This window comes from Rana temporaria, chromosome 1, assembly GCF_905171775.1.
Source record: "Rana temporaria chromosome 1, aRanTem1.1, whole genome shotgun sequence".
NCBI classification, from domain to species: domain Eukaryota; kingdom Metazoa; phylum Chordata; class Amphibia; order Anura; family Ranidae; genus Rana; species Rana temporaria.
Window position 1 is genome coordinate 450,117,405 of NC_053489.1, and position 26,387 is coordinate 450,143,791.

Below are 26,387 nucleotides of genomic sequence, written 5' to 3' on the forward strand. Positions count from 1 at the left end.
TGAGCGCAATCATAATGCTGATGTGGCCCTCGATGAAATTGAGTTTGACACCTCTGTGCTAGGGTATCAAAGGATAAACCATTTTCCATTTGAACCTTTTAGCTAAATACATTAGGATGTGTTTGGCGTGCAGATTTGATCCAAAGATTCATAGCCTACCTCATGAAGAAGGGGGACATGGGCCGTTCATCTTCCTGAGAGCTGCAAGAAAAGAAAAAACAACATTAACATCCAATAACAGATGGAGGAGCTGGTACACCAGACACACATTACAAGCCTTTCCTTTACTTTGATGTTAACCAAAAGCAGGTGCCATCAGATCTGTATCTACTCTGACTCAGCTAGCTTGGACCATTAAAGACGACATGTCACCTACACAAGCTGTGCGATAAAAACATTTTATTTTCCCGAAAGCAGCTAAAGCTATAGAACCCTGTTTCAGGGGGGACACTAAATATACAGCACTTTCTCTCTTCTGAATGCCTTTAGTTGGCGAAGACAGGTTCACTTTGAATATTTTTTACGCAAGACTGTAGTGCATCATGACTTCCCATATACAAGCTACTACTTAAAACTTGGCGTCATAGTATGAAAACCTAAAATACTTTTAAAGTATATCTAAGGCAAACCTTTTTTTTCTTATTTTAGCTAAAGTAAGGGAGGGTTATTGTAACGGCTACCCAAGTAGTGTGAGGGTCTCAGCCGTTGGAGACGTCCTTTTCCCTGGCAAAATGCGATATGCAGGTACCGCCGGTATATCCCATCGAACGCCTCTCCAAGAAACGAGACGGGCTACGTTTGAAGGGTCAAGCAGACTGACTTTATTTGCCACATTTTTCCTCCTTATATCTGGTTACAAACTGTACAGAAACAAATGACACTCCCCCCCCCCCCAGGGGGGACTTCAATACACACACTTTGAAACAATGACACTCCCTTGAGCCAATCAGCCGCTAGCCGTTTTGGCTCCTTAACTTGATCAGACAATAGAATTCAATTAACCTTTAAAACAATTATCACTCACACATAATCCCCATCAGCATACACCTCACAGGGGGGCTGTTACCTCCACAAGAGAGTTCTCATTAGTTATGCAAGGGGACATTAGCATTCAGCAATGAAAGAGACTTGTCCAATTAACCCTTTGAGCTCAGAATACAATGTGGTACATCCAATTGTGACAAGCCATGCAGTTCCTTGTAGTCCTCATGAAGATTATAACTGTCCTGGCAGCATAGTCCATGATCCGTTACAGTTATGATCCCCGGTCAGAATTTTTTTTTGCCATTGGTGTCCCATTGCTGGACTCTCGCTTCACTTCCTGTCCCATAGCCAAAAACAGAAAGTTAGAGGAAATCCCTGCAAATTAAGGGAATTCCTTGAGGACCCCCGGGTCACCAGAACTAGTGTCTCTATTTTTCCTCTACTTTCCTGGGGACAACCCAAAATTTGGGATTTTCTTTTACTTTCAGCGATAATGGTAAACCGGGCAAAGAGGGTGAATCTCCTTAAAAAAAAAAGAGAAGTTAAAAAAGTGATACTTTTTTTGTTAAAAATAAAAAGCATGTTAAACTTGCCTGTTCCGTGCAGTGGTTTTGCACAGAGCAGCCCGGATCCTCCTCTTCTCTGGTCACTCTTTGGTGCTCTTGGCTCCTCCCTCCTGTTGAGTGCCCCCACAGCAAGCAGCTCGCTATGGGGGCACCTGAGCTGAGCCGAGCCGCAGCTCCGTGTGTCCATTTAGACACAAAGTCGAGGCCTGCCCTCTCCTCTCTCCTCATTGGCTCATTGATGTTGATTGACAGCAGCAGGAGCCAATGGTATGTCGCTGCTGTCTCAGTCAATGAGGGGGGAGTGTCCCAGACAGTCTCTCGTGCAACATTGCTGGATCGATATGGGGCTTCGATATGTATTAGGGGGGAAGTATCAAGATTAAAAAAAACTTTCTGTCTTTACAACTACGTTAAGGTTTTTTTGTTTTGGACTCATACTTACCTAGATGGATGCAGCATCGGTCCAATGCTGGATCTGTCCCCCTCCAGCTCTAAGTCTGATAACCGAGCGCTGTCTGCTCTGCCCTCCTCTTTACTCACTGGTGCGCTGGGCCGTGGAGGGGCGGGTGCAGCTGGCCCAGGCTCAGGCTCAGGCTCGCTGAGGCTGCATTCACACCTAGACATTTTGTCGCCTGAAGCACGACGCTAGAATACGCTGGAGGGGAAAAATAACATTGTTCTCTATGGAGATGGTTCATATCTCCACGCCGAACGCCTGAAGCTGAAACAAGTCCCGGACCCTTTTTTGTCGCGCGTATCGGGCGGCTTCGGCGTTTCCCATAGCCAACAATGACCACTACAAAAACATGGTTAAAAACGGCGCGTTTTGTCGCGGCAAATCACGGTACAAAACGCCGAAAATCGCCTAAGCCTAGGTGTGAATGCAGCCTGAGAGGCTGAGCCAGGTGCCGGTCCAGGCTCTGGGAAGATCCAGACCATATGGTTGTGATTTTTCCCCAGCCTGGACTGACTCTGTGACATCAGGTAACAGTGGGTTCAGAGGACTGGACTCCACAGGAGAAGTACAGCCAAATGAGCTTTGGTTGTACTTCTCCTTTAATGGGAGCAAGGCAGCAATAAAAACAGTCTAATCCTTCTCCATTGTATCCAAAAAAAAAAAAGAAAAAAAAAAAAAAGAGAAAAAAAAAAAAGTTTGCCTTTAGTTTTAAGTGTACCGAGATAGATCCAGGACCATTCAGGGGGTTTTCCTGAGCTCAGGATGCCACCTGCTGGTGTGTGTACAAGCTGCCAAAATCCGACATGACCCATAGCAACTTTGTAGCCTTGGGTTATTACTGAAGCAGAAGAAAAATCGGTGGCCACCCCATTAACAAAATATGTCGCTGAGCACATGACCCTCTTTGTCCTGACATACTTATCTGCTGTCGCGTGCCTTTTAAATACCGACAAAACAATAAAAGCAAATGATCTCCTATGGGCACGTCTTCAAGTTAAATATGCATTACATAACAAAATGTGTATTATAGATATATGTTTGTTTTCACTAAGCTGACTTTTTACCAGCATAATAACCTGAATAATAATACCTACTCGGCCTCCACAAGCACAAACGTGACATTTTGATGTGAATTATACAATAAACTGCATGTAAAGCATTTTTAAAGCACAAACCTACTGCCTGGACTCCATGACATAAGTGAGAGAGAGAATACTTACATATATGACTGAAGGAGAACCTTTCCATGCTAACACTTGCTGCCAGTGCTGTACTAGTGCCCTGGTACAACAATGCTGCAGCTGTTGTGTTTAGGAGGCACAGCCAAGGTCATTCTCTCAGCTGTGGAAGATTACCGAAACCTCAATCAGGCTCCAAGTAACAAACAATCATACAAGTGTCTGGTAACATACTGATACAGCTGGGAGGAACGCTGCTCAACGTCAAAACACCACATCATGTTTCTGATGAGCAAGCTTCTTCTACATAGTTCTGCTAATGCATTCGTTTAGGCGGACTGTGGGGGCACAATGATGCAGTTTATGAATGCCGATCTATTTTAGCCGATGCTCCTTGAACCTAAAAAAGGACAAGGACATCTGCCGGGGTGCATGGTTTAGTGTACACATGCCGCAAGCTTCCTGCTTGCATTCTGAATTGCTGTGTGTGTCAGGGATGGGATTACTCACTATTTACATCATGTTCCTGTTACTTCAGACATGAGCCCGACTATAAAACTCAGAGGAAGCACAACTCATAGAATAAACCATTATACTACAGGATTTATAGAACACCAACAGTTTGCTCAGTGCTTTACAACATGAGGACAGACAGTGCAGTTACAATACAGGAGGAAGCAGATCATGCATGTTTACAGCAAAAAGAGCTCCTTATATACTGCCACTGCAATACATATATACAAGTTGTGGCTTTGAAGTGGCTTACCGGGGTTATGTTTGAAGCCATAACCCTGGTATTTTTATTTATTTTTTCTTTCTGCAATACTCTATTTCTCATAAAAGCAATCCAAGCAGCCGATTAGCCACTGAATCACTTTTAGAAGCAGTGGGAGGGGTCGTCATCCCTCGTCCTGCTACTTGATGGCGTTTCTCGGGCTTGCTGTTCTTACCGGTCAGGCCAGGGAAACGATCAGACAGTTGGTTCGCGAGGCTGACCATAAAGGTGAGTAGAGACCAGATCGTCGCTCTAGGAAGACCAGTGACATTATGTTGTCACTTCTGGTCTAGGGCAGAAGATCATTGTTTTGTATTTGTTGGTTTATTTGTTGTTTTTTTATCTGATACTTTCAAAAAAGGTAGAGGAGAGATTTATTCCCAGATCTCACCATAAAGAGGACCGGTCATCTCATATTTCTATCACAAGGGGTGTTTACATTTGTATAAAGTGCTGTAAAAATATATAGTCAGAGCCCCAAACTCAAAACAGGCTTGTTTGCCAAGAGGGAATCCCAGCCCTAAAAATTGACAAGGAAACAGTAGAGAATTTAAGGAGGTGGGCATTTAAGTGGGGATTTCCCGATGATATAGCATACACATAAATTCGCAAAAACAAACGTTTATTGAAATATACATTAGGCCTCGTACAGACGGGCAAACCTGTACGATGAAAACGGTCCGCCGGACCATTTTCAGCGTACATGTCCGCCCGGAGATTTCTGTATGATGGCTGTACACACCATCATACAGAAATCCGCGCGTACACGTTACGCGGCGACGAGGCCGCGCCGTCGCCGCGAAGATGACGCGGCGACGTGCGCGGCCCTGGCAGTTTAATGCTTCCACGCATGCGTCAAAGTCATTCGCCGCATGCGAGGGATGGCGGCCGCTCGGACATGTACGGTAAGTCTGTACAGACGACCGAACATGTCCGACGGACAGGATTCCAGCGGGCATGTTTCTAAACAAGTTTAGAAACATTTGCCCGCTCGAAAAAGGCCCGGTGGGCAAATGTGCGCTGGAATCCTGTCCGCTCGGCTGTACAGAAGACCGAACATGTCTGCTGAAACTGGTCCGCGGACCAGTTTCAGCAAACATGTTCGGTCGTGTGTACGGGGCCTAAAATACATATCCAAATACATAGGGGGCCAACAAAGAGTCCCCTATATCTATAAAATTACCACGTGAAACAAAACATCAAATGGTACAAAATGTCAAACATCAGCTTTTATATTTTACCAAAATAATTGTATATATATATATATATATATATATATATACACACACATACATAAATACACACACATATATACACACACACACATATATACACACACACACACACACACCTTTTAATGTGACAACACGGAATAAATTACACTTTGCTACAATGTAAAGTAGTGAGAGTGTACAGCTTGTATAGCAGTGTAAATTTTCTGACCTTTATACAGCGATCAGTGCTATAAAAATGCACCGATTGCTGTATAAATGTCACTAGCAGGGAAGGGGTTACTAATAGGAGGCGATCAAGGGGGTAAATGTGTTCTCTGGGAGATGTCTACCTGTGGGGGGGGGGTGGACTGACCGACTGGGAACACAGAGAGATTTCTGTTCCTAATCACTAGGAACAGACGATCACTCTGAACTTCCATGTCAGAACGAGGATGTTTGTTTACATTGACAGATCCCCGTTCTGGCTCTCTGGAGCAATTGCGGATGGCTGCATGCATCAGCGTGCGTCTGCTGTAGCCATTAAAAAAGGGACCACCGTACAGCTACAGCGATTTGCGGGAACGAGCCGACTTTCCACTGTATAACGGCGGCTGGTCGGCAAGTGGTTAAAAAAAAGTGCGAGACAACGAGACCCCAGCTGCCATTTTTAAAGTAAAGTACACATTATATAGCCAAACTGTAGGAAAACTTTTTTTTTTTTTCTTAAAAGCCAAAGTTAGTAATCTGATGTGACCAATGTCCTGCTGGCTCAAAGGCAAGGGATCAGTCATATGCACTCATTATGAGTACCAACTATGCCCACCCTTTCTGACCCTTCCTTCATTTACAGAAGACGTGGTGTAGCATATGGTCCACCTCCATAGCTTCTATGAATGGAGGTGGTGGGCAGAATAGGCAAACATAGTTAGGCACTCTTGATGAGTCAGATCGAGATTCACCAATGTGCCCGAGAGCAGCAGAGTTGCTCTCACTCCCCCCCCTCTGAACCAAACTCAAAAGAGCAATGGGAGCCATTTACTCCTGCTGCCGTCAATCAAATCCAGTAACAGAGCGGAGGCCGAGTTGCACCGTTTGTGAATAGATGAGCACAGAGCGACTCAGGATTGAGGTTGCTTGCTATGGGGGCACTCAGCTGGCTAAAGAACACCAATGGGGACCCCAGAAGAGAAGAATCAAGATTACTCTGTACAAAGCTATTGCACAGAGTAGCCAAGTATACTTTGTTATTTTGTATTTTTTAAACTTTACAAATCACTTTAGATGGAACGGTTTTAAAAAAAAAACATTAACTTGATGGGTTTAGACAACTATTAATAGTCAGGACTACATCTTCAGAACAGCGCAGGAAAATATCATCATTGGCGCAGTTGGATTTGTCTGGCTGTGTATTCTGTATACAGAATTAAAAGGTTTTCCAAAATGTCCATTTGATAGATCTCAGATCTATTACCAACATTATTAAAAAAAAAAAAAAGCTTCTTAGCATACATATTTTACACCTCCATTTTGAGATGTCCCTAATAAACAGGGAACATACAAGCAATACGATTACATTACATTTCACTCCATTCTTTCGGACTCTCCTCATATCCATACATTTCAGTGCAAGAATCCTTAAAATAAGTAAAAAGAGGTCAATGCAGCTGGCACTGTCTGAGCTTTATGCTGGAGGCAGAGTACGCAACGTAAACAATACATTCAACCTCCACCCTGATCAGTCACCTCCAACCAACCAGTTCCAAATAAAGGCAAGTTAACCGGATCAGTTCAAGATGCCCGTCGCAAGAAGTAGGCTAATGTAATTCAAATGTCATAAGCAATAGGATTAGAAGGAGAGGGAAGCGGAGTCTCGCGCATGCGCAGTAGGGTTTCCGGTGTGAAGCCGTAAAGCTACACTGCCAGGTTCCCTAACCCGCAATGGCGGCAGCTGCACCTGACAGCTGTTGTGCCAACATTGCAGGACAGGCAAGTGTCCTATTAAAAAAAAAAGTCAGCAGCTGCAGTACGTGTAGCTGCTGGCTTTTAATTTTGCAGGGGTGGGCGGACCTCCACTTTAAGTACCCTTAACTACTTGGTAACCGCCCTATAGCCGAAATACGGCTACAAGGCGGTTCCCCAACTCTAGGAGGGCGTCAATATACGTCCTCCCAGAGAGTCAGAATTGCGCGCCCGAGCGGGCGCGCACACGCGATCACCGGCGCTCGCTGGGTCCACGGGACCCGCAGCAACACGGATCGCGGTAAGGAGCCAATGGAAGCGGCTCCTTACCACGTGATCGCGCCGTCCAATGACGGCGCGATCACTTGTAAACAAACCGGCGTCACGTAATGACGCCGGTTCCTCCCTCTCCTCTCTGTACCGTTCGGTACAGTGTGAGAGGAGAGGGAGGGGGGGGGGGGATCGGGCGGCAGCAGCAGCCGCCGCACTGTGGGCTGGATCTGTGACAATTGCAGTCACAGATCCAGCCATCCCTGCGCAATACTCTGCAGTAAAAAAAAAATGATAAGCGCTAAAGTAAAGTAAAGTGCAATACTCTGCAATACCCCCCATACTCTGCAATACCCCCCCCCCATACTCTGCAATACCCCCCCCCCATACTCTGCAATACCACCCCCCCCCATACTCTGCAATACCACCCCCCCCCATACTCTGCAATACCACCCCCCCCATACTCTGCAATACCACCCCCCCCATACTCTGCAATACCACCCCCCAATACTCCAATACCTTGCAATACGTCGCCTATGGGGATTTTTAAGTAGCAACGTTTGGCGCAATTTCACGAGCGTGTGCAATTTTGAAGGGTGACATGTTGGGTATCTATTTACTCGGCGTAACTTCATCTTTCATATTATGCAAAAACATTGGGCTAACTTTACTGTTTTTTTTTTTTAAGCACAAAACAGTTTTTTTTTTAAAAACACGCGTTCAAAAAATTGCTGCGAAAATACCGTGCAAGATAAAAAGTTGCAACAACCGCCATTGTATTCTCTAGGGTATTTGAAAAAAAAACATATATAATGTTTTGGGGTTCTATGTAATTTTTTAGCAAATAAATGATGATTTTTACATGTAGGAGAGAAATGTCAAAATTGGCCTGGGTGCTCCAGAACGCCTGATGGTGCTCCCTGCATGTTGGGCCTCCGTATGTGGCCACGCTGTGTAAAAGTCGCACACATGTGGTATCGCCATACTCGGGAGGAATAGCAGAATGTGTTTTGGGGTGTAATTTGTGGTATGCATATGATGTGTGTGAGAAATAACCTGCTAATATGACAGAAACTAGAATTTTTTTTTTATTTTTACAGAATTTTCAGTCTTTTTTCTTTTATAGCGCAAAAAATAAAAACCGCAGAGGTGATCAAATACCACCAAAAGAAAGCTCTATTTGTGTGAAAAAAGGACAAAAATTTCAGATGGGTACAATGTTGTATGACTGAGTAATTGTCATTCAAATTGTGAGAGCACTGAAAGCTGAAATTGGTCTGGTGATTAAGGGGGTTTTCGTGCCCAGTGGTCAAGTGGTTAAAAGCATTGCAAAAATTAGATACATCCATTAAGCCTGCAAACTGTAAGACCAGGAAGATGAGCACATCCTGGTTCGCGGTTACTGATTCCTGGCTCACCTCCCTGCTCTCAGACAAGGGGTGGTGATGCCGATTTTAAAGTGTCGTGAGCAGGCTGAAGGTAGGGAGGCAACGCCAAAACTTGCAAATCTTAGGAAACAAGGGTATCGCTTGCCTGTGCAAAGTAAACGCTGTGTGTGAATCACATGAGTTGGTGAACAGAATAAGAAATTCTTTGGCATGTAAACCATTCACAAATCTCTAGTTCAGGTGTCGGAAACCTATGGCCCATGGGTTGCACCCGACCCGCCACCACTAAATGTCCGGCACGCAGACATTTTTGCCACTCTACTCTTCATTGGACAGTGGCCAATATCACAGGGCTGGATGGGGTGGCAGCTGCTGGAGTTAACTTTTCACATTAAACAGTAGGTGATTGGAATCACCAGCCTGTTAATGTGAAAAGTTAACTTCAGCAGCTCCCGCCCCATCCAGCCCTGTGATATTGGCCGATCTCTGCTCTGCTGTACACCAGCTGTAACATTGGGGTGATCAGACTCAAGCGGTAGGTGCGGTTTCAATGAGTGCACCAGTCCAAAACTAATTAAGGGATGGTAGCCCACTTATTTAAAATAATGGAAAAGTTCACAAAAGACATCAGTATCCCATGCAGGGGGTTCCACCATTACTGTATCTTGCACAATCAGGATATTTCAGCCTCCTGGCTTACTCTATTGCTACACGGCTGCTTCAGGCCTCCAGCTTAGGCCTTAGGTCTGCTCCTTAGACCAAAAGAGTTCCTTGGCGTCAAGCTCTCCTATAGATTACTATCAGCTCATTGCTGCCGTGTTAGACTACATCTGCCTCCTGCAGACATGCATGCTCTGGCTGCCCCCATGCTGCCTCTGAATCCTGCAGAGGAATGAGAGTCCACCTGACTGCCATGCACAGACCTCCTGCCTGTTGGGTGGAGCCCTAAAATGGGAGGGCCCTATTAGTGGCCCCATCACCCCTGGGGACAGGGACCTCCCATGCACAGACCTCCTGTCTGTTGGGTGGAGCCCTAAAATGCGAGGGCCTTATTAGTGGCCCCATCACCCCTGGGGACAGGGACCTCCCATGCACAGACCTCCTGTCTGTTGGGTGGAGCCCTAAAATGGGAGGGCCCAATTAGTGGCCCCATCACCCCTGGGGACAGGGACCTCCCATGCACAGACCTCCTGTCTGTTGGGTGGAGCCCTAAAATGGGAGGGCCCTATTAGTGGCCCCATCACCCCTGGGGACAGGGACCCCATTTTCCGTAGGGACAGGAACCCCATCTCCAGACCATGCTGGCCAGTGTCAGCTACTTTTGGGGGCCTGGATGGGGGAGGGGGCAGTAAAATCTGAATCCTCAGTCACAAGCTCCCTCAGGGTTAACTGGCTTTGTATTGGCTTTTCATTAGTGAAGTACTTTAAAGTGAGGTAAACCTGTACCTTTATGAATATTATCTTCATTTATTATTAGGTGAATGCTGCCCTCCATGAATCCGGCCCTCAAGTGAAATAAGGTTAAAGTAACACTGTCAGTAAAAAAAAAAACAATAAAAACAAACAAACCAAGGTATCCTTTAGAAATACATACCAGTATGTATTTCCAGTACATACCAGTCTGATCTATGCTCTTTCCAGCCACTACTAGAATGTTCATCATTCAAGACATCTAGGCATGTCAGATGCCTGCATCCTTAAACTGGTCATATACATTCATCAAAAAGCATCCAGTTCAGTAGGGATTTCAACCAGTGCATGGTCGTTCTGTGTAGCATGAAGTCAATAGTTTGATTAACTTCTATCAAACGAACATACAGGCTGCAGCCGCTGATCAACATATTCTGACAAGGGCAGGCCCTGCTGTCACAATACATTGTCCAGGCAGGGAGAATGGGAATTGCTTTATCCACCTTGGGTTAGGATGTGCGTGGATGGAGGAATCTTTTACATTAAAGCCAGTCACTGACCGTTCGAATCTTGGCCGGTTTAACAGGTACCAGCTGAGATCCAAACCACATATGGGCAGGCGGAATGAACCCAAGTTGATAGATCTATCAACTTGGGTACAACCAGTCTTTTGGGTTTTACATACAATTATAGCTGCTAGCACCAAATCGCTGTGTTCTCCTGGTGGGGGTGGGGTGGCTCCCTGCTCCCCACGCCGGGAGAACACAATAGCTCTGTGGAGGGATTGCTCCATCAACACCAACTGTGTTAATCTATGGCTGGCTTAACAATGTATGGCCAGCTTTAGGGTGCATTCATACCCGAGAATGCACCTACTCTCCATTTAGATGTGAGAACCCCAACGTGGGTTTCTGTGATCAACTGCCGTAGACAGCCCCACTGAAAGAAATGGGAGTAAGCCGGCTTCCACAGCTAAATCACAGCCACTCACATTTAAAATCGCTCCTGCAGCAATAACGTGCAAATGAAAAGCCCTGGACACAAACTCCCTCCATTAACCACTAACCGACCAGCCGCCGCAGTTATATGGCGGCAGGTCGGCTCGGCTGCGCGAGATCACGTAGCTATTCGTCATTTCGCATTCCAGCCATTAGGGGCGCATGCGCGCGTTCCCTGCTCGCCCCTGGTGCCGACGCGCGTGCCCGGCAGGTGCGATCACCGCCGGGCACCCACGATCGCTCGTTACAGAGAGAATCGGGAGCTGTGTGTGTGTAAACACACAGCTCCCGATCCTGTCAGGGGGAGAAATTACTGTTGGTCTGTTCATACAATGTATGAACAGCGATCTGTCATTTCCCCTAGTCAGTCCCACCCCCCCCCCCCACTTCAGTTAGAACACACCTAGGGAACTTAATTAACCCCTTCCTTGCCCCCTAGTGTTAACCCCTTCCCTGCCAGTGGCATTTTTACAGTAATTAATGCATTTTTATAGCACTGATCGCTATAAAAATGCCAATGGTCCCAAAAATGTGTCAAAAGTGTCCAAAGTGTCTGCCATAAGGTCGCAGTACCGATAAAGATTGCTGATCGCCGCCATTACTAAAAATAAAAATGCCATAAAAACTATCCCCTATTTTGTAGACGCTATAATTTTTGCGCAAACCAATCAAACGCTTATTGCGTTTTTTTTTACGAAAGATATGTAGAAGAATACGTATCCGCCTAAACTGAGGAATTTTATATATATATATATATATATATATATATATATATATATATATATATATATATATATATATATATATATATATATATATATATATATATATATATATATATATATATATAATTTTTTTTTTTTTGGGGGGGGATATTTATTATAGCAAAAAGTAAAAAAAAATAATTTTTTTTTTTCAAAATTGTCGCTCTATTTTTGTTTATAGCGCAAAAAATAAAAAAAAAACGCAGAGGTGATCAAATACTACCAAAAGAAAGCTCTATTTGTGGGGAAAAAAAGGTCGCCAATGTTGTTTGGGAGCCACGTAGCACGACCGCGCAATTGTCAGTTAAAGCGACGCAGTGCCGAATCGCAAAAAGTGGCCCAGTCATTGACCAGCAAAATGGTCCGGGGCTGAAGTGGTTAAGAGCCAATCCCTCGCATATGAGCGCTGCATAAGAGGTTACATGCGAGTGGCAGCCAATTATGGGAACCCCTGCTGGTGATATAAATGCCCCCTAGTGTGTCCCTTCAGAGCTGCAAGCAAACCCAATACCGTGTTGGGTATTGAAGACTGCAGGGGTGGCAGTAGCTCTGCATGACAGGATAGATTGGCTGCAAGGAGTCATTGCTGCTCAAAATACATAAACAAAAAATTTAGGCTGTCTTTTTTCCTTTGCATGTTTTTTTTAGCAACATGGTAGCTTCAAACTTGCCTCCCGACCGTTGATTACAATTAATGCACAGATCTGAAATACCAAATCTGCTGCTCTATATACAATGCATAGTCTGCTTGAGTGGAGATTACCATGAGGTTGCTGAACAAGTTGTGAAATAACCTCAGCGAAACATCAGAAATGTATCAGCGGCCACATAATGCATTAAGCATTTAATACGACAGATAAGATAATGTAAAATACTACTTAGGTGAGGGTAAATCTGCCTCTGCGCACTTCCGCTACTGTCAAAGATAGCAGATTATCTCCTGGATAATGCGTATGTGAGAACACAGGATCTGCATAAAATAATGGAAACTAATGTCTACAACCCTGGCGGGGGACAGTTCGTGTGCCGATAATTATGTTGTACGTTTTTTATGATGGCCATTTGGCTACAAATATGACTATTATTACCAATACCTCTCTTGTATTAGAACATGCTTACATTTTCTACAATGCAGTGTTAGAATGCAGCCACTTAAATACAGGGGCAGCATACAATGGAGAGTGTACAATGCTGTGATAGACCAGTGGACCGGACACGTGAGAAGCAATGACTAGGGGCCAGATCCACGAAGCGGGGCACTTCTTTACGGCCGGCGTAGTGCATCTCAGATACACTACGCCGCCGAAACTTACAGCGTATTTCCTGTATTCTCAAAGAATTTGCGCCGTAAGTTACGGCCGTGTAGTGTAACTGTTGGTGTAAGGGCGCGCAAATCAGTGCGCATGCTCGAAATTAACCCACAACAAGCCAATGCTTACGACGTGAACGTCATTCTACGCAAAGCCCTATTCGCGAACGACTTACGCAAACAACGTAAAATTTTCTAAATTTGATGCGGGAACGACGTCCATACTTAACATAGGATACGCCTCATATAGCAGGGGTAACTTATACGCCGAAAAAAGCCTTACGGAAGCGACGTAAAAAAAAATGCGCCGGCCGGACGTGGATCGCCGTATCTAGCTAATTTGCATACTCGACGCGGAAATCGACGTAAATGCCACCTAGTAGCCAGCGTAAATATGCACCTTAGATCCGACGGCGTACTAAGACGTGCACCAGTCAGATCTAGCCCAGCTTCATATACGTGAGCAGCGCCCGCATATGTAAACAGTGTTCAAACCACACATGTGAGGTATCGCCGCGATTGGTAGAGCGAGAGCAATAATTCTAGCCCTAGACCTCCTCTGTAACTCAAAACATGCAACCTGTAGATTTTTTTAAACGTCGCCTATGAAGATTTTAAAGGGTAAAAGTTTGTCGGCATTCCACGAGCGGACGTAATTTTGAAGCATGACATGTTGGGTATGAATTTACTCGGCGTAACATTATCTTTCATAATATTAAAAAAAAATGCCAAGTCGCCAGGAGATAATTTCTAGTCGCCATGGCGACTGGGATTTGTCGAGCCCTGGTTTAAGGACCAAAAAAATTATGTTTTTCAGGGGTGTCAAACTCCATTTTATCGTAGGCCGCATCAGCATTACGATTGTTCTCCAAAGGGCCGGTTCTATCTGTAAGATTAGATATCCAGCGCATCAACCAATGGTTAATTAGTTTGGAGCCTATCAGGGGTTAGCATTGATCACATGTCTTTGAAAGTTTTCTATATATTAGATGTGATGTTTTAGAATTGTCAGCTATGATTAAGCACGAATTTATAGTGCGAAACGCGTCAGCTGTTTTACTCTCATGTAGTGTGCTGTGACTTGTAGTGCATTTTTCCTTTTTTAAATAAAGACAACCATCAAGGTTTTTTGGAGTGCGGCTGTCCATATTTTCTTTTTCCATATGTTACTATTGGTTTCTGCAGAGCTGCACCAGATTTTGCACTCTCCAGTTATGGTAACTCAACCCAATAGGGCCAGATACTTCTGCGCAGGTCTGGTTTAATAAACTATTATGTTGTGCTAGTTCTTGGACTAAAAAAAAAAAAAAAAAAAACACGCTAGCAGAAAAAGAATGACAGCTTCTAAAAACAGCTATAAAACACAATTGTATAATGTAGTGATGTAAGCAGAACACATTGAATATTTATTTTCTGGTCTGAATGCAAACTCAGAAGTGTACAGGCCACATGTCATATTCCCAGCAAACAAACAACTGCAGTAACACAGGTCAGACTGATGGGAGCAGCTGCTTAGCACAACACGGAAAGGATAAACAGGAAAAGAAAAAACAGGCACGTATGGGACCTATAAAAAAAGATTTGACATTAAAATAAGCAAGCCATGCAAGTGCTGCATTTTTTGGTCTGCCCTATTACCACAGCAATAGTACTCTGTACAGGATTACCCAGCTATCCCATGCTCTTTGCTCATATCCCATGCCCTTTGCTCACGTGAAAAAATAAATAAGCGATTACATGCTTACCATGCAATAGGGATCCTAATCGTATTAATTTATTTCTGTCTGTGCATACGTAAATGGGTTGTTACCTCCCATCTGTGCATATATTATTTATGCACAGGCAAAGTACCAGGGCCTGCTACATATTACAACACTGAGACTGATTAGATGGTTATTGTAAAGGCAATGTAGCATAGATAAAGGTCTGTGCTATCATGTGGAAACTATTGCAGCTAACATATAATCGGTATGAAACACATGATAAACTATCCAAAGCATTATGATATTCAAGAACTATGCAGAACTCGACTTCCAAAAGGGAGTTAGCTTCACTATTAAATTTTTTATATATATATATATATATATATATATATATATATATATATATATATATATATATATATATATATATATATATATATATATATATATATATTGGCTCGCTTTATCCCAAATTATTCACTGCTGTTTCAGGGGGTGCTCCCAGGAGGGCTCCATGGTACATATTTGGTGGTCCTGCCACGCCTGCGGGAGTGCAGACTGTGGATTAGAGTATACACTCTCCTTCGTAATCTATTTCAGATTAACATTAAAAGGGACCCTTATGTAGCACTCCTTGGTAAGCCGATTGTGGAATTACTGCGTCTTGAGAGGCAACTAGCCCAGCATCTCTTTACTCCAGCCCGGTTGACAATTGCAAGAGCTTGGAAGACCCCCACACTTCGCTTTGAGGCAGTCAAAAACCGCCTGAATGATGTAATGGTTAATGAGAAACAAACGGCTGTCCTTTGTGATACGCACGACAAGTTTCTCAGGGTTTGGCAACCTTGGATCACATACTACCACCCTTCTAGGTTTGACACCGCATTACTGTCAATATAGGACTCCTCTTGCGCGCACCCCATGGACCTTCTACCCCCTTCTTCTTTCTCTCCCACTTCACCTTCTATTCTTCCTCTCGCTCTGCTCCATTTTTCTCTCTTTCTCCTTTACAGTCTCCTCCTTGGCTGTTATCTCTTTGTACTTTTTCTAGAGGATGCCAACTTTCAGATTTTTTGTTGTTGTGAATTGCACACTCATTCTACAGGTTTACAGACAGCCAGGCGGGGCGATGCCCAGATTTTAGACAATTTTGTTCTTAAGACTTTTTCATCTCCATTTTCAATAGAGTATAGCATAAGATCTTGCTTCCTGTATGCCGATGTGGGCTTTTGGGTCCGGATTCACTTGGTACATTGTAAGCTATAACACTGTTGTGAACCTGTAATGTCGGTTTATACGACAAAAAAAAAAGGAAAAAAAAATTCCACCCCCCCCCCAAAAAAAAGCATAACCTCTTAAATATGATATCTGGGGTCAAAAAGACCTCAGATATCGTTTACACAAAAATGCCAGAAAGACAAGTACCTGGCCCTGCAGACTCCCGGGATACTGACATCGCATCTCCCAGGAGGCTGCAGGATTGACACACAGAGCAGTCAGGGCAGGTTTGGCACGTAAGCAGAGTGGACGGACCGCACCCAGAAAAGGCAGCCAGCTGAAGAAAACCAAGATGGTAGCACGGGACCCCACTGTATGGCACCCGAACAACAGATTGCAGCGCTACAACGCTGGATTTGCAGTGTGGGTTAGCAAGTGCTACACTACCACTAAAGATGAGTGAAAGTTGACACACCCGCGCTACCCACAAATTGTGACATATTTTTTACAGCAGTAAAGGTAAGTTGGAAAAAATGCACAGGGGGTGGGGGGAGCGGAGTACCACTTTAAACTTATAACACATCATCTTACACAGTATATAAAACTCAGCATTTTGCACCTCGATGTGATTTATTATTAAGGATTGCTATAGTGCCAACAGTTTGCACAGCACTTTACAAAACAGAGGCAAAGCAGTACAGTTACAATACAATTCAATATAAGATCAGAGGACCATGCTCGCAGGAACTTACAATTTAAAAAAGGGAGAGTCAAGAGATAGAAAGGGTAAGGGCTCTTTCACACATGCGGACCGTATGTGCGCTTTTTTATCCATCCGTGTACAAATGAAAAAGGGACATACATTGATCCCTATGGCCGCGTACACACGGTCGATCCATCCGATGAGAATGGCCCGACGGACCGTTTTCATCGGTTCACCGCTGAAGCAGACTGATGGTCTGATGTGCGTACACACCATCAGTTCAAAAACCGATCGGGTCAGAACGCGGTGACGTAAAACACACGACATGCTGAAAAAAACGAAGTTCAATGCTTCCAAGCATGCGTCGACTTGATTCTGAATCGATGCTTTTGTGTACTAACCAACCATCGGTTTTGACCGATGGTCAGCCGTCCATCGGTTCGATTTTAAAGCAAGTTCTAAAACTTTGGCCTGAAGGACAAAAGTCTGATGGGCCGTACATACAGTCAGTTTGGACCGATGAAACTGGACTTCAGTCCGTTTTCATCGGTTTGGACCGGTCGCGTGTACGCCGCCTATGAGATTGCGGGTGTCAGCCGTTGAACATCCCCCGACACCCGATCTCACCCAGTTCCGCAATCCTCCGATTCTGCAGACTGAGGAAAACTCGATTTTTCTATCCGTCTGCGTATCGGGTAAACAGGGATAGACGGTCTGTGTTCATCCAATCCCCCCATAGGGGAGAGCGGAGATCTGACAGAGCGGTCCCTGCACAGTGTGCGGGGACCGCCCTGTCATCTGCCGGCTTAGCGGAGCAATCCCCGCTGAGCAAGCGGAAGTTCACAGGGCGGATCATCACTGATCCGTCCCGTGTGAAAGGGTCCTAATACAGTAACTGGTAAGAATGAGCTGAAGTAGGAATTAAAAGTACAATTTATTAGGTCGAGACAGTATAGGCCTCACTGAGAAGATGGCATTTCAGGGATCACTGAAGACAGACAATGTAGGAGATAGACAGATTGGGGTAGGAAGTTCAGAGGATGGGTGAGGCAATGGAGAAGTCTTGGAAGCAAGCATGGAAGGAGAGGACAAGGGAGCTAACCACAGGAGGAAGGAAAGAAAGTTGCTCAAATCCCTCCTGCAGTGCTACTGTGTTCCGCCAATGGGAAGCCTTCCCAGCCAGCAGAACACAATTATAAGTGTAACTGGCTATAGCTGGTGGCAATAATCATTTGGGAAAAACTGGACAAGCTGGTTGTACACAAGTCAATCGCTCGATCAACTTGTGTACAACTAGGGTGCTCAAACATGGATAAGGCCAGTTCAGGAATGACCAAATTTTTGATTCATGTATGGCCGGGTGTTCTGTCAAAATAGCCAACTCGTCAAAATCTCCAATCATGTCACTTCCGGTGATAGCAATTGCAGGTTCAGTTTTGGATAAAGGATAAGAACGCCTGTGGCCCCATTAGGGAGATTCATCCTTTCACTTTAAAATGTTGATGGTAAATAGGAAAAAACAAAAGTAAAAAGAAAATCCCATGCAATTTCAGTTGTTTTTTAAAATTATAATCAAAATCAAATCTAGAAATGCATGGAACTTCTGATCTGGTCCACCTGAAAAACTGACCTGTTCGGAAGAACTGTGTGAAAGGGACCTACCATCTAGGAGAAAATTCCCCCTCATTTCCTTTAGCATCTCCAAAACAAGAAAAAGTAAGGCTCCCCAATGGTACACAGAGACGGCCAAACCCAAAAAACACACAACTTGATGAGGTTGTAGCCATTCTTTGCTCACTAGAAATATATTTTCATGTCCAAGAATACAAATAAATGGGAAAAGAGTGCTGCTAAATTTTTCTTTAATGAAAAGCCTATAAAAAATAAATAAAAATAGACTAACTGCATTAGCGGAAAGTGCCAGAAAAACAAAACTATACGGGAAGCCTCATATGGGAGTGGACTTTCTCTGCAGGCCATTAGTGAGGAGGTTCAGCTTCTCTGCCCTGTGCCTTTCTCCGACAAGAACATCGCTCTGTAACAGATTCCATTAAAGTCAATGCCGGATTTCATCAGCCACAGTAGCTGCATAATTCATGCCAGTCTGTAATTAAAAGGATAACTTGGCAACCTGGAAGGAGATGTCTGCTAATCATGAGTATTCAGTAAGAGACACAGCGCGTCTGCTTGTGCTATGCGCTATAAAAAAAAGCAATATATTACCGCAGAACAGGGTTCAGAAAAGAGGGACCTCTTTAGGCATCCAACGCATTTCAAATACTAAAGTTAGCGCCTACTGCCAAAATGTGTAACAGTACATTTTTCAGTAGTCGCATGATAACGTAAGGTCTCGCCTGCAGCAAATGGCAAGTTCACACTGCACAGCTGTGTACTGTGCAGTGTACGTGCGCGCGGGGGTCGGCCCCCGGAAACGGTACGACGTGCCATTTCTTCAATGCGCCGATGACATCGGCAGATACAGGGGGATATCTCCTAAACCGTGCAGGTTTCAAGGTAGCTACAGGTAAGCCTCATTATAGGCTTACCTGTAGCAAAAAGTGGTATTTAAGGGTTTACAACCACTTTAAAGGACCAGTTGCCGCAGTCGTACTACAGTAATGTGGCTGCTTCATGTGAATCGCCATCATTGTACGTCTGCAATTTGTGCCCGCGCCCACTGGCCAGCGGGGGGAGCCAATCAGCGTTCCCAGCAGTGACAGAACGGGGATCTGCCCGTGTAAACAAGGCAAATCTCTGTTCTGATAGGGGAGATCACACAAATCCTGTATTTCTGCTAAGCAGGAAGATGGATCTGTGTGTTTCCCCAGTCACACAGTCCCCCATACAGTTAGAACACACAGTGAGGGAACACATTTCACCCCTTGATCGCCCCTGATGTTAATCCCTTCCCAGCCAGTGTCATAAGTACAATAACAGTAAATATTTTTAGCACTGATCACTGCAATAATGTCACTAGTACCCAAAAAAATGTCAGGTCTCCAAACTGTCTGCCACAATGTCACAGTCCCACAAAAAAATAAGATAGAAAATAAATTACCGATCGACGCCATTACTAATAAAAAATAATAAAAATGACATAAATCTCTCCCCCATTTTGTAGATGCAATAGCTTTTGAGAAAACCAATCAATATCTGCTTATTTATTTTTGAACAAAACTATGTAGAAGAATACATATTGGCCTAAACTGATGAAGAATTTTTTATTTTATTTTTGGATATTTATTATAGCAAAAAGAACAACATTTCTTCAAAATTGTAGCCCTTTGTTTATGGCGCAAAAAATTAAAAAACTTCGCAGAGGTGTTCAAATACCACCAAAAGAAGGCTATTTTTGGGAAAAAAAGGACATCAATTTTGTTTGGGTACAGCGTAGCATGACGGCGCAATTGTCACTTAAAGCGACGCAGTGCTGTATCGCAAAAAAAATGGCCTGGTCATAAAGGGCGAAAATCTTCCGGTCCTCAAGTGTTACTGAAGCCAGGACCCTGCATTTACTATATCTGGTCTCCCACAGAACATGGAAATGCAATCGTTTTAGTAAATATAAACTGCTAAATACCTTTTCTCATCAGCAAATAGAGCAGTGGTGTGACTTCTATCAGTGTCTGGTTAAAGCTTTTATGATGAGTTTTCATTCTCCCCTGATTGTCTTACGAGGCTGCAGGACCCCCGATCCTCTGTCTGGTAAGTGCTGATTGGAGAGTGCATGTGATTAGCACAGGGCCAAAGAAAAAAAACAAACACCACCAAACTGAGCACGTGCAGAGTGCCCCAAGGCTCTGATCCATCAGGAGATGGTTTGGGGACTACGGAAGAGGGGAGGCTCAGAGAAGACAGGATCAAACAGCCTTTAGACAATAAGGATTAACCCCTTTGGTTCCACAATGAATACAACAAGCATGTTTTCTGCATATACAAACTGATTTTACTTTGGGGGGGTTTAGTAACACAAAGACTCTGGCTACAGGTCTGTACTGAGGTAGGAACCCTTGGATACGGAGCTGGAGGAAGACAAAAGCCCTGTACACACGATCAGATATCTGATGGAATCTAATCCGATGGGTTTTTTCATCGGATATCCGATGAAGCGGTCTTTCATCAGTCTTGCCTACATACCATCAGTTAAAAATCCGATCATGTCCAACGCGGTGACGTAAAACACTACGACGTGCTGAGAAAAATGAAGTTCAATGCTTCCGAGTATGCGTCGACTTGATTCTGAGCATGCGTCGATTTTTGACCGATGAATTTCTCCACAGACGATCGTTTATTTTCTATCGGTTTTTAAACCATAAGAAAAATTTAAAACAGGTTCTATTTTTTTTTCACCGATGGATAAAAAACCGATGGGACCCACACACGATCGTTTCCTCCGATGAAAACAGTCCAGTTTCATCAGACGAACCGATCGTGTGTACAGGGCTTTAATGGACTACAAGAATGAGGATTTCACCATACTTGTGCTTTTTGGAGATCTACAAGTCCCTTGCGGTGTCAGAGGAGACTCGTAATCTCTCTATTCCCTGATCGCCGGATGGATGACATGGCTGTGCAAGCAGAGCCAAGTGCATTTCTGGAACATGAAAAAAAAAATATTTGTATTTGCAGGGTCTATAAAAAAAAAAAAAAAGATAAAACATGGGCAAATATGCATGTATTGCAGAGATGTACTGCATATGCTTTTTGTTGGGCCTTGACAAACACTTCATTACAGGAGTGTTCAATTCCCAGAGCTTTGAAAGAAACTCAAAATACATCTCAAATGCAAGAAATTCCCTTGTGTATAAAGTCAAAGTATGTGCCAAATACTAAATGGTTTTCACGCCTGTGCCTATCGCACGCAAGACCGGTTTTCATTTTATCGGATTCAATCAATGCTACCCATCCCCCGCCCCCCCAAACTGAGAAAAAAAAAAAAGTGTTTAATCCGCAATGAAATCAAAATTTTCTGATCACTTTTTTTTTTAAATAAGCATTTCCAGCAAGAGTTGGTACAGCATATTCTGTAACACACAGCAGTACAGATCTCCAATGGCTCTTTTTTTAATACTGTAAAAGCAGTAACAATTTCTATACAATATAAAAACAACATACAATGATTCTGTCAGCAAAATAGATAAAAGAAAGAGCCCGCCATTGAATAGTAATATGAAAAACACGTGCTCATTAGCATGTCAATTCGGAATTTGGCATCAGCCCATAACGAAGGCTCTTCATTTTCACTTATGCTGTACGATGTTGTAGAAAACTAGAACATTCCATAACATATGATGAAATGCTACTTGTAGAAGACAAGCCTTCAGCCATATATTCATGTAGAAATGTGCATCATCTTCGGGATTGCTTTACTGCTGTTACATCACCTCCCATTGTAAGAACAAAGTCTCACATGATTCCCTATTTTTTTCAAAGTGATTGCATGTTATATCCAGCGTTCCTCGAGCCATTTCCCCAAATGTTACATGACAGATTGAGACTTGTTAAGGTTTGTGCTCCCAACGTCTTGCCATTAGGAGAGTTCTCCCCAAAGGCATTTCTGGTCCCAACTCCCTCCCTCAGCCCTGGTTCACACCAGTGCGCTTTTAAAGTCATGCTACTCGCAGTGCGATTTCATGTGCAACTTCATTTAACAGATGTCAATGCAAGTCGCACAGAAATAGTGCACACGCCTTTTTTCAAAGTCACTGCGACTTGAGTCGCAGCAATTTGAAAGGTTCCATTCCCACAAATGAGGTGCGACTTATGTGAATCAGGGCTCAGAGTCTTGTTGTTTTTTTTTTTTGTCCTTGTTAAGAAGCTTACACCCTAAGGTTTTTTGTGCTAGTACAGAAACAATAAATTCGACCCCAAATTATAACTAAAGGCAAAACTTTTTTTTTAAAGCGGAGGTTCACCCGTATATATGACTTTTTCCCCTTAGATTCCTGCTCGTTTTGTCTAGGGGAATCGGCTAGATGTTTTAAAATATGAGCCGTACTTACCGTTTACGAGATGCATCTTCTCCGTCGCTTCCGGGTATGGGCTGCGGGACTGGGCGTTCCTATGTTGATTGACAGTCTTCCGAGAGGCTTCTGACGGTCGCATCCATAGCGTCACGATTTTCCCGAAAGAAGCCGAACGTCGGTGCGCAGGCGCAGTATAGAGCCGTTCGGCTTCTTTCGGCTACGAGTGACGCGATGGATGCGACCGTCTGAAGCCTCTCGGAAGACTTTCAATCAAGAAGGAACGCCCGCTCCCGAAGACCCATACCCGGATCCGACGGAGAAGATGCATCTCGAAAACGGTAAGTATTGCTCATATTTTAAAACAACTAGCCGATTCCCCTAGACAAAACGAGCAGGAATCTAAGGGGAAAAGAGAAAAAAATAAATAAATGGGTGAACTCCCGCTTTAAGTTTTGGATGGAGTGGAGAGGGATTAGAACAGTTGTTATTGCTGTCTGTGCCCCCATTACAGAGATTCCCCTCTATTTGTCCAGCTTACCTTTATCATTAAAAGTAAATAAAAAAACACAACATGTTGGGTTGCCCCCAGGAAGTAATAAAGGGGAAATCTTCCAATGAGGAGACTGCCCCCCAGGTCACCAAGAACTTCCCAGGAATTCCTCTCACTTCCTGTTTGGCTATGGGACAGGAAGTGAAGGGAGAAATTGGCCATGGAAAAATATGATAGGCTATAACCCTCCTTTACTCCATTCAAAATGAAAAAAAAAAAAAAAAAAAAAGTTTTACCCATAATTCTGCTTTGACCATGAACACTCCGGTTACTCCAGGAAAATATATTGTGTATGATATGAAATAATAGTCAAGGTTATACCAGGGCTCTGAGATATAGCTTAAAAGGATGATGACAAAGCATTCGGAGTGAGAGGCAATACACAACAGCACACAGTGTGTTCACGATTGGGGTGTCATCAATCAAGATAAGTGGTCACTCTCACTTTGGAGAGATCACTGGCCACAGAAATTTGATGGACAACCTTCTTTAGGTAGAATCATGGCTGCATCCTTTCAAATTATATATATATATATATATATATATATATATATATATATATATATATATATATATATATATATATATATATATATATATATATATATATATATATATATATATATATATATATATATATATATATTTTTTATAGATTTACCAGTCCTCTGGTGGTCAATCGGTTTGAGACTTTAAAAAGCCAACTTTGACCAGTATAACTTTTGTGCTGTTATTGTGGAAATGGCTCCTAAAAAATCCAAGGCCTTAGAAAAACAAGTGTATTTTCCATGAGGACATGTAAAACTAACTGTACACATGTGGACTAAGGCCCCTTTCACACTGATGGACCGATCGGGTCCACCTGTCCATTTTTCGGGCAGACCCGATCGGACGACCCATTGCTCTCTATGGAGCAGCGGATGTCAGGGTACATGTGTCCTGCGACGCCTGATCTGATGCTGTCGGCTGAAAACAGATGGATAGGGACGTTCCCCCATTTGTCTTGTGGATCTGATCGAATGGCAGATGAAAAACGAGCACACGGCCCCCTTCCATCCGAAAGCCCCATAGAGGAGTGCAGGCTATGTCCGTGTCCGCTTTGCATCAGCAGAGTGGGACACGGACCCATCACCCACCAGCGGAGAGATTCCCTGGTGAGCAGGTTGATCTGCTGGCAGACTCCATTCACACAGGGGCAACACAACTTCCAGCACAACTTTGGGAGGCAACTTGGACACAACTTGAGTATGAATCACAGCGCGACCTGAGGCTACTTACAAGGCAACTTCAAGTTGCCTCCAGGACAGGACAGGAGGCTTTCCAGTGGCCAAACAATCAGCTCTGTGGGAGGGAGGGGTTCTCTTCCTGTATTGTAGCTTCTGTTAAGACAGTGATCCGACTTCTGAGGCGACTTCCATTGAAATCAATGGGTACAAGTTGCCTACAAGTCGCCTAGAAGTCGGATTGAAGTAGTACAGGAACCTTTTCTGAAGTCGGAGCGACTGCAGTAGTGTACAATAAGACGGCTCCCATTCACTTCCATTGATTTTCTCATGCAGCGTGACCTGAGGCGACTAGGGGCAACTTGAAGTCGGATCCAAAGTCTAAAACGGAATGGGTTGTTTTACTAGGTGATCCTTTACAACCACTTTACCTATTTAGGATACTTGTATTTCAAAATTTTGAAAACCATGCACAATTTGTTTATGTCGACATTATTGTTTGTGACATAAAAGACCAATTAAATTAATTTTAGTGTATTTTTTGTCCAAAAAAGGGCGAGTACGTACTCCAAGCATCAATATTCTGTCCATTCACAGATGCAGACACAGTATATATTTAATATACATGTGGCTCATCATGGTACCCAACTCCAACAATGGATGTTGGTTTCATCCCATTAGCCAATTATGATATCAGGTAGAAGGTGATCATGTGTTAATAAATGACAGCCTAGCAGAACATATGCCATTATCGGCATTGGCAGCCTTGTATCCCGGTCTGCCAGCTGGCAGGTTAAATGCAGGGGGCGTCAACTGGCACCAGCAGTCATTTCTTATTTCACATGCACAGCAATTCTGCTGCAGAGCCGACACGGCACAGAGCAGGTGGTAAAAAAAAAAAAGGTGAAGTAAGGGAATCAACAATTCTCACAAATCGCCTTAAAAAAAGGCAACTATGATAAATTGCATCGTCAGATTCCTAAATATGACCCGGCAAATTTGTTTACCACTTTGTAAACCAAGCGCTCCCATTTAAACACTAAAGATCAGCAAGGCGAGTGCACAGTGCTACTGTAAGGAATGATCTCCCACCCATGGCTGGGTTTGATCTTCCAAGTCTTGCTGTCTGACAGGAAGTAAACAAGATGGAAAGCGAGTCAGCAAAGGGTAGGCAGGGGCGCTGCAGTCTGATCGGTGGAGCCCTCTACACCTGCCTGCGCTGTCACACCGCAATCAGCAATGCATGGATGCTATAGGATGCAGCAATAAAGTGGCAGGAGACGCCTGCGGCACAAAATCGCAGACCCAGAATCAATCTTTTATTTGTGACACAGAGGATCTGTGCATTTTATTGTAAAGAAAAAACAAACAAATGAGTGATGATGTAAAATGAAATTGCATAATCGCATAGCGATGCCAATGAATCATGGTAGGCAATTTTTTTTTTTTTTAGGAGTGGCATGCATCCTAGGAAAACACCACATCTGTATGTAAACACCACAAATCAAGGAGTGTCCTCTTTATAAAGAGACACAATACAAAAGATGGACAGGCAATAGGAGAGCTAGCCCTAGAAGGTACCATAGAAAGAATACACATGGCTTGTACTGCATTGCACTGGGATAGAAGACAGACACACAGATGTACCTTTGTAGAGACATGAGTTCACAGGCCATCCCACTCCGAAGAGCCCTCCGCACTGCACTCTGCCTGCCTTCCCCTCCTGCAGGGTGAAGAAATGGAGGCGACCAA

The 26,387-nt window shown here is 43.8% G+C and overlaps 1 protein-coding gene across 5 annotated transcripts in view; it reads right to left on the reverse strand.

The window, feature by feature from the left end:
• The window catches only part of FAM13A (family with sequence similarity 13 member A), a 266,776-nt gene that overhangs the window by 102,652 nt on the left and 137,737 nt on the right, over nucleotides 1-26,387 (reverse strand). For 3 of the 5 annotated variants that reach the window (XM_040327495.1, XM_040327486.1, XM_040327503.1), the window contains one exon: nucleotides 160-201. In XM_040327495.1, the coding sequence (XP_040183429.1) occupies nucleotides 160-201 (42 nt within the window). Of the gene's footprint in view, nucleotides 1-159; nucleotides 202-3,227; nucleotides 3,375-26,282 lie in introns of those variants that run through there. The other 2 variants (XM_040327513.1, XM_040327522.1) reach the window with 2 other exon arrangements.